Source organism: Panicum virgatum, chromosome 4K, assembly GCF_016808335.1.
Source record: "Panicum virgatum strain AP13 chromosome 4K, P.virgatum_v5, whole genome shotgun sequence".
NCBI lineage: Eukaryota > Viridiplantae > Streptophyta > Magnoliopsida > Poales > Poaceae > Panicum > Panicum virgatum.
In genome coordinates, this window is record NC_053139.1 from 41881657 (window position 1) to 41890767 (window position 9111).

Below are 9111 nucleotides of genomic sequence, written 5' to 3' on the forward strand. Positions count from 1 at the left end.
TCCGTTTGTTGGCCAAATAATAAGATAATAGAAGATAGATAAGATGACGAGATATTTTCCTTCCTTCCTGTGACTGTGAGTGAATGATCTAGGAATTTCAAGTTCTCACCAATTGACATGAGAGTTCCTACCGTTTTCTTCTACAGTTAATGCCGAGCTTCCAATTTGTATCTATAAATGATATTGATTTACCACAGCTAACTTAACTTAATTATTGACATCACGTGACAATATATACCCGGGAAAAAAACATTTCCAAACAAGTAGAATTGCCGTCCTAAACAAAAAGAGAGAAGGCGAGGAAAAAAACAGAATCATGAACAACTCTACCCAATTGGACCACACCAGTGTCCACCCATTATTTTGGGACTTTGGGGTTGTTCGATGATACATTCCCGATCGCTGGTTATAGTTATCTTTTTTTTGAACGAACAAGGTTATAGTTATCGAGTGCAACCAATCCTGGAGCAACGTTGTGCGGAGCATGGCAACAACAGGCGCGCGCGCGCAGACGCGCCCCCGAACGAGATGGACCACGACGCCCGCCGCGCGGTAGTACGCCAAAAATCCCTCGCGCCTAGCTGGACGCTAGCAGAAATTGGCTGAACGGTTGCAACAATGCTGGATGACCAGTACTGCACGAGTCAAGAAGAAGAAGAGAAGTTGATTTTGCACGGCTATGATCTTTTTTCCCTTTCAGAGATCTACGTACTCACTCGAGTCATAAAGCAGTGTTACTTTCGATGTCCATTTGATTAAGCCCGTCTTCTGAGCATGAAGCTAGGTTTACGTTTACCACGGCCAGACAGTGATTGGGGTTGAAGCAAAGCAGAGTTCTGAATCCAGCATTCAGAATAACAGTCACGCATCACCAGAGCTTGAGAAAGGGGGATGAAAGTACTACTGAATGTTTACTTTTCGAAAAAAAAATGTACTGAATATTCACCCTGCTGTCTACTTAGGCCTCGTTGAGTTTCAAAATTCAAAATTCCAAAAAAAATTTGTAGTACTTGCATGGAGCACTAAATCTAGACGAAATAAAAAAATAATGGCACTATTTGCTGGTAAATTACGAGACGAATCTAATGAACCTAATTAGGACGCGATTAGATACTAAATTGCTACAGTAAATCTACAGTAAATATGCGCTGATGGCGGATTAATTAGTCTCAATAGATTCGTCTCGCCATTTACATACGAGTTCTGTAATTAGTTTTATAATTAATATATATTTAATACTTTAAATGTGAAAAGATTCTGTTTCAAAATTTTTATAGCCTGTAACTAAACAAGGCCTTAATTGTAAAGCGAGGATACACCACACTGTAGCTCAGCAGCTGCCTACCAAATAACTTCTGTGGAAAAGGGAGCCAAGCAGCTGGGCCTTTCTTTTATTTAGCTCTGCTACTTTTTTTTTATATATTTCGGCCGCGGATTTCTCTCGTTATAAATAGTGACGGGGTGGCGTCCAAGACGCATTCGAGGCGAGAGAGATCCCAACGCAAACGGGGGCTAGCTCTCTCTCCCCCGTCCTCTATCCGTCACGCACGCACGCGCCCACCTGACCACCGCGGCCATGGGTTCTCCGCTGGCTTCCTGGCCATGGGCAAGCCTCGGCTCCTACAAGGCAAGAACACACACTGACCACGCCGCGCATTGGAGATCAATGCACGCGGCTTATTGCTTGTTACTTGCTTACTGATCATCTTCGTCGTCTGCGCGCGGCTTGTCTCAGTACCTGCTGTACGGGCCCCTGGCGGCGAAGGTGGCGCACGCGTGGAGGGAGACGGGGAGCCCGCCGCTGGGCTCGTGGTGCCTCCACCTGCTGCTCCTCCTGGCGCTCCGGTCGCTCACCTTCCAGCTCTGGTTCTCCTACGGCAACATGCTCTTCTTCACCCGCCGCCGCCGCGTCGTCAAGGACGGCGTCGACTTCCGCCAGATCGACGCCGAGTGGGACTGGTAAGCCACTAAGCCGTCCGTCGCATAACTCGTTTGCTAGCCAGCACCCGGCCGGCTCACACCGCCCGCTCTCTGCTCTGCTCAGTCTGGTTCTGCTTGTTGTTGCCATGGCCGTTCTTGTTCTTGATCCTGATCGAGCTAGCTTCACGTTTGGAACTGACATAGGAATTTTACTGATCATATCATGATTGATTGATGAGCTGCCGTGACCCAGCTACCTGACAATAGCTGGAGATTCTTCTCAGACGAACAGTACCATGTACTAATCATGTATCCGTGACAATTTCTTCTTTTTGTTTTGAAAAAGACGCGTGTCTGAAAAGGGGAAAAGGATTTATTAGGGCAGGCGCTGTCGTCGTCGCCTCTAGTTTTAGCATCAGGAGGATCAGGGGCGTCCAAATATGGCCTCCGCGTACAGTTCCCCATCTGCTTACTTCTCGCGCGTGATTGGACTGGAGACCCCTCCGGCTTTCCTTTAACTGGTTGGGCCGCCGGGGGTCCCCGGACCATTCACGAGGGGGGAAGTAAATGCACATCCTCGTTTAGGTGCTCGTTAAAGTGATTGCAAAGGGCTGCATCACATCACTCATTCAGGCTTCATGGTACTGTTATTGCTGTCTGGACTGAATTTGTGTATTTGTTTTGTTTGGATGGAAACCAACTTTTGGCTCCTTTTAGTTCTTTTTACAGTGTACTCGAAGGATTATCATGCATCATTCTCTCTTACTCCAAGAGAGAAAAAAACATTTATGCATGGTATATAGAGATCATATACCATGAATATGATCAGTTTTATAAGAGCCACTATACAGCTAGTATTGTACACATAGCAAATAATCAGCATGTACTGCTATGTAGAATTCATTCTCATCATTACCTCGTTATTTGAAAAGGTATAAGAAGGAGAAAACAGAGGGTACATGTGTGATAAATTGGTGGGGCTAATTTGGCGAAATGCATGGTTATTGTTGTCGCAGGGACAACATGGTGATCCTCCAGACCCTCATCGCGGCCCTGGTGGCCGACAGCCCGGCGTTCCCGGGCGTGGCGGAGCTCCGCGCGTGGGACCCGCGCGGGTGGGCCCTGGCGCTGCTCCTCCACGTAACCGTCTCGGAGCCGGCCTTCTACTGGGCCCACAGGGCGCTCCACCGGGGCCCGCTCTTCAGCCGGTACCACGCCGAGCACCACTCGTCCCCGGTCACCCAGCCGCTGACGGCCGGGTTCGGCACGCCGCTGGAGGCGCTGATCCTGACGGCGGCGATGGGCGCCCCGCTGGCCGGCGCCTTCGCCGCCGGCGCCGGGTCCGTGAGCCTGGTCTACGGCCACGTCCTTCTCTTCGACTACCTCCGGTGCATGGGGTACAGCAACGTGGAGGTCGTCTCCCACAAGGCCTTCGCCGCCGTCCCCGCGCTCAGATACCTCCTCTACACGCCCACGTACGCAACGACCTCACCTGCTTTTTAATAATAATATATTTTTTCTCTCTCCTAGATGATGCATTCAATTCATATGATACTTGTCTTGTCTGGGATACGTACGTAGAGCAGCAGCATGTGTACTTAAGCCTATGTGTACTGCACCCACAGTGCATGATTGCATACGCTGGACGTACTCGCGCGTACGTGTACAAAGATGCACGCGCAGGTACGTAGTAGCTTTGTACGCTAGTGCCGGAGCGTGCGAGCACTCCAACAGTAGTCGGTGCCGGTGCGTGGTCGTGATTGGCAGCGCCATCCGGACAAGCCAAAAGGCGATAGGGAGCAGGGATAACCAAACCGGTGGGAACCGGTCCGGTCAAACCGGTTTTAGTTTGGGCCGATACCAAATCGGTCCAAATTCAAAATTCAAATTTGAATTCAAAAAAATGAAAAATTCTTTAAAATTTTCTAAAAATACTTCAAATTGCGAAGAATCTAATGGTGTCAAATTTTCTTTAAAAATCGTCCATTTAGTATAGTTTGCGGGCATATGAAGTTAAATCAAAAAAAGAAAAAGAAAAAAATAGACCGGCCCAGGCCCACCGCATATGGCGACCGGTAAACCGGTCAAACCGAAAAACCAATTTTAAACCAACGGATTTTTTGGTTAAAATATCGGTAACCGGTCAAACCGGTCGGTATACCGGTCGAAACCGGTTACACATATGCTTTTGAATTTGAATTTGAATTTAACCGATTTTTATTGGTTTCTGATCAAACCGTTCGCTAAATCGCTACCGGAGGGCGTCCGTTTTTGTAAACCCTGATAGGAGACGGGCCAGGAGAAGATGGCAGGGCAGGGTGCCATGCCAACCTTCCTTCCTTTCCAACTAGAGTAAATTCCCTCTATGCCATTGTAAAATTGAAGTGATCCCTTATGTGCCATTGAAAATTAGCTCATCCCTTCTATGCCATCATTTATAATTTCCGATCCCTTGTGTGCCACTACTGTCAAAATCCGAGGTTAACGGCGTCAAACTTTACTTGCCAGGACGCTTTTACCCCTGAGTCAACAAGCAGGGCCATCGATTAAAAAAAAATCCCACCCGGCCGGCCACCTACCGCATCCCTCCCGCGATCCCATCCTCGAGCTCTGCCTTGCTGCGCCTCCCCCCTCCCGCTGGCCTCCTGCGCCTCCCGCGCCCCTCCTCCCGCCTGCTGCTGCGCACCCCGCGCCTCGCCTCCCGCCGGCCTGCTGCTGCTCTCCCCGCACCGCGCCTCCCGTCGGCCTGCTGCTGCGCTCCGTGCGCCGCGCCTCCCGTCGGCCTGCTGCGGCCCCCGCCGGCCTGCTGCGCCCCCACGACGAGCGCCAGCGACAAGTCGGCGGCCTCGGCGCCGGCGCCGCCCTGGACGAGGATGACCCACGAGGCCGCCCACACCGCACCCCTGTCAGCTCGCAGCACGGCATGAGCTAGCTAGCAGTGTGTCAAGCAGCTGCGAGCATGAGCAAGCCGCGGGCGTTGAAGGACCTGATGATGGCCGTGGACGCCGGCCGCGTCGACGTCCCTATGATCAACTCCGACAAGCAGCGCACGGCCCCGTGGCGCTCGAGCTACGGCCGCGGCTGGAAGGGCGCGCCGCCGCCGACGCGGCCGAGGCCTCGTCGGACACGAGCTTCGAGTTCAGCGCCGTGGTGAGCTACAGCTCGTCGTCGCCGGCCAGCATGGTGTTCTCGGGCAGGGGAACAAGAAGAGCGGCGGCCTGCTGGGGTGCATGGGGTCGGCCTGCGGGTCGTCCCGCAGCGAAGTCCATGGATGCTGGCAAGGGCGCGGCACGCGGCGGCCGGCACGACGGCGGCTTGGGCAGGGTGCGGCGGAGGACGCGGCGTGGCCCGCGGCGGAGGACGCAGCGCGCGACGGCGCCGGAGCAGGGGTGCGGCAGAGGGGGCGGCCAGTGGGGGAGGACGCGGCGCGCGTGGGGGCCCGCTTGACGGCGGCCGCGGCAGGGGCCTGACGGAGGGCGCGGCGCGTGCGGCGGCTCGCGCGACGGCGGCCGCGGCGGAGGGGCAGCACGGGCCTCCGCCGTGTGCGCCGGGCCCTCCGTCACCGTTGTGGATCCGATGGGTTCAAGGTTGAAGATAAATCTGACGTGTGGGTCCCACACGTCAGTGGTAGTAGAGAGAGGGCAAGGAATAGGAGCCAGGGGTATTATTGTCCTTTTGTCTTTCAGTTTAACTGCTCTGTTAGTATTTTTAACACCAATGGCATAGAGGGAATGGAAAATTAAAAACAGTGGCATTGAAGGGAAGTGCTAATTTTCAATGGCATAGAAGGGATGGATTACATTTTACAATGGCATATAGGGAATTTACTCTTCCAACTACCGTATTTAGGGGGGGGGGACGGGAGAGGAGTCTACTGTTCTTGAGGACTCTACCGTATTTATGGCCCGATCACACACTCACGCAGCTAGTCTGAACACTTTGTCGTCCCGGCGACCGCACGCCAGCTTGCCGTAGCCAAGAAAATCGAACATCACCCGCTAGTCGAGTAGGAGTACGTGCTGCTGAGTCTCTCGGCGGATCGGGGATGAGCTGTTCCGACCGGAATGTTCCTGCTCTTGTCGCCGCACCGAGTCGAGTCCTGCACGGCGACGACGACACCGATTCCCAACTGCCGATCTAGCCAGACTGACCATCAGATGGCCGGGAATCAAAGCTCGCGGCGGCGACAGGGCCGTGCGCCGCCAACCGGCCGGGGTCCGGTAGTAACGCCGCAGGCATGTGCGTTGGGTCACTGGGCTCCGTTGCTCGTGCCGCTCATCAGCGTGCACGCGCACATGTCTCTCTTCATTGCGGCGGCAGGCAGGGCAGGGCAGGGCCGGGCCGGCGGCGGCTGTGCGGCGCGCCGTCCTCCTGTAGTCCGGCGTGGCCGGCTCGCGTTTACGGCGGTGCCGGCCGGCGGGCCGTGCGTTGGCAGCCGGCACGGCGACCGGGTGAAAAATGGGGTCATGGGGATCAGCAGCAGCAGCCCATGTTTGGGCAATCAATGATCCTCGGATCGGTAGGAATAGCCACTGGTCCTGAGTGTTGGTATGAGTTTGCTTGCGGCGATCAAGATCCATATGGATCATCTTCATTTGCCCACTGCTACTCCTCCGATTTGCCGTGTTGGACACCCCACACTTCACACTTGTCTTGGTCCACGAACTTGAAGGGGAGGCGTGGGGCAGGCCATTCATGGACTCGAAAACGGTCTCGCAACGATGTGGAATTTTCCAACGTTTTTTGTCCGGTTTGTTGAAGCTGCGGCTGGGGAAGCCTGCCGATTAATTCAATGCGTCCATGTGGCGTGATTTCGCAGGTATTTAAGCCTGCATCACAGGGAGAAGGACAGCAATTTCTGCCTGTTCATGCCGCTGTTCGACGCCCTCGGAGGGACCATCAACGCCAAGTCCTGGGAGCTTCAGAAGGAGGTCGACCAAGGTACTTCTGCTGATGATCACAGCATCATCTTTCACAAATGGCACCATCGGTTGGTTAATCCAAAAAAAAGTTGCTTTTTGACTGCCACTAGTAATTTACAGTAATCAGTAAGAGAATCAGCAAGCAGATTGGATGTCATGGGAGAACTGATCGAGGCCGTGTGTGCTTGGTTGCAGGCATGAACGACCGGGTGCCGGACTTCGTGTTCCTGGCGCACGTCGTGGACGTGGTGTCGTCGATGCACGTGCCCTTCGCGTTCCGGTCCTGCAGCTCGCTGCCGTTCGCGACCCGCCTCGTGCTGCTGCCGCTCTGGCCCGTCGCCTTCGCCTTCATGCTCCTCCAGTGGTTCTGCTCCAAGACCTTCACCGTCAGCTTCTACTTCCTCCGCGGCCGCCTCCACCAGACCTGGAGCGTCCCCAGATACGGCTTCCAGGTCACGACCAGCTCTACCTAGCTTGCTTGCTGATCGGATGCCAAACGTTCTCTTGAGTTGGTTGACATCGATGGCAGCAAAAAGAAAAAAAAAGCTTGTGTTCACAACTGACTGTGTGTTTGTTTGCTTTTCCCTGTCCCATTGCAGTACTTCATTCCGTCGGCGAAGAAGGGCATCAACCGGCAGATCGAGCTGGCCATCCTGAGGGCGGACAAGATGGGCGTCAAAGTGATCAGCCTTGCTGCCCTCAACAAGGTCACCATTGGCAGCTCTCTTCTAATTTCGATACGATTCAGAACAAGCAAGCAACAACCAACACATTTCTCTGAACATGTTCCCTTTTCTTCTCCTTGATCATCAGAACGAGGCGCTCAATGGCGGCGGCACGCTGTTCGTGAGCAAGCACCCCAACCTGCGGGTGCGGGTGGTGCACGGCAACACCCTGACGGCCGCCGTGATCCTCAACGAGATCCCCAGCAACGTGAAGGAGGTGTTCCTCACCGGCGCGACGTCCAAGCTCGGCCGGGCCATCGCGCTCTACCTCTGCCGGAAGAAGATCCGGGTCCTGGTGCGTGCCATTGTTGATGACGCACGGAGCTTGGATCATTGAAATGCTGTTCGATCTGAAGCGAGACACTGAATCTTCTGTCTTTGGGTTTCAGATGCTGACGCTGTCGACGGAGAGGTTCCTGAAGATCCAGAGGGAGGCGCCGGCCGAGTCCCAGCAGTACCTCGTGCAGGTCACCAAGTACCAGGCCGCGCAGAGCTGCAAGGTAGGGTAAACTGAACTGAAGCCGGCGTTCGATTGCCATGTGATCACTTGTTCATGGCACTGACGCCGGTGAACTCTGGGTGTGCGTGTGGCAGACATGGATCGTGGGCAAGTGGCTGTCGCCGCGGGAGCAGCGGTGGGCGCCGCCGGGCACGCACTTCCACCAGTTCGTGGTGCCGCCCATCATCGGCTTCCGCCGGGACTGCACCTACGGCAAGCTCGCCGCCATGAGGCTCCCCAAGGACGTCGAGGGCCTCGGCTCCTGCGAGGTGAGTAGAGCGCGAAACAGCCGCCGCCGCCGCCGCAATGCCGGCCGGCCGGCCAGGCTGCAGAGAATGAAGCCGAACCTGTGCTGCCTTTCCGCTAACCGTGGTCGTCTCGATGCAGTACACGATGGAGCGCGGGGTGGTGCACGCGTGCCACGCCGGCGGCGTGGTGCACTGCCTGGAGGGGTGGGGGCACCACGAGGTGGGCGCCATCGACGTGGACCGGATCGACGTCGTGTGGAAGGCGGCGCTCAGGCACGGCCTCACGCCGGCGTGAGCGGCGGCCGGACGGAGGCGCGGCGGCGCGGCGCCGGCCGGAATAACGCGTCGTCTGTTTGTTCTCGCTCCAGTTGTTGGGGACGGGTGGCGGGTGTGTTAGTTACCGTGTACCAGCCGCGACAGAGTTGAAGACCTGCTTCGCTCACGTATATATACTACTGGTATTTTACGTGCGTACGGTATACCGCAACAAACATTTGGCACGTCGCGATCATACTCCTGGGTTCCGTTTAGGCACGTAGGTTGGTCGGAATGGGTCGTACTCATGGGTTCCGTATACTCATGGGAAATTACCAAGCATTGATTTACTAATTCTCACGCGATGATTCAGATATCAACACGTTGTCAATGGCCACGGCTCAGATAAATTAAAAAAAATGCGATGATGAGAACAAAAAAAAGAGTGGGGCATAATGGACGGGAAAAAAACCAGACCAATTTCTCTGAGAGTAAAAGAGGAAAAAATTATGGGAAAAAAAACCCCGGTGGCGTGTTGCATT

The 9111-nt window shown here is 54.7% G+C and overlaps 1 protein-coding gene across 1 annotated transcript; it reads left to right on the forward strand.

The window, feature by feature from the left end:
• Positions 1 to 1469: 1469 nt before the first annotated feature.
• LOC120704902 (very-long-chain aldehyde decarbonylase GL1-3-like) lies at positions 1470 to 8789 on the forward strand. Its single transcript, XM_039989442.1, has 10 exons — positions 1470 to 1627; positions 1736 to 1959; positions 2937 to 3395; positions 6740 to 6861; positions 7038 to 7294; positions 7442 to 7549; positions 7656 to 7862; positions 7957 to 8067; positions 8162 to 8335; positions 8454 to 8789. Exons 1-10 carry the CDS (start codon positions 1577 to 1579, stop codon positions 8607 to 8609), a joined length of 1869 nt encoding a protein of 622 aa, XP_039845376.1. The 5' UTR covers positions 1470 to 1576; the 3' UTR covers positions 8610 to 8789.
• The last annotated feature ends 322 nt before the right edge of the window (positions 8790 to 9111 follow it).

What these genes read in the sequence shown, in the direction of transcription:
- LOC120704902 (XM_039989442.1), top strand. Translation starts at nt 1,577, where the DNA reads ATGGGTTCTCCGCTGGCTTCCTGGCCATGGGCAAGCCTCGGCTCCTAC. An exon ending in ATCGACGCCGAGTGGGACTG is followed by an intron (nt 1,960 to 2,936) that starts GTAAGCCACTAA and finishes TTGTTGTCGCAG; the next exon opens with GGACAACATGGTGATCCTCC. An exon ending in TACCTCCTCTACACGCCCAC is followed by an intron (nt 3,396 to 6,739) that starts GTACGCAACGAC and finishes GTGATTTCGCAG; the next exon opens with GTATTTAAGCCTGCATCACA.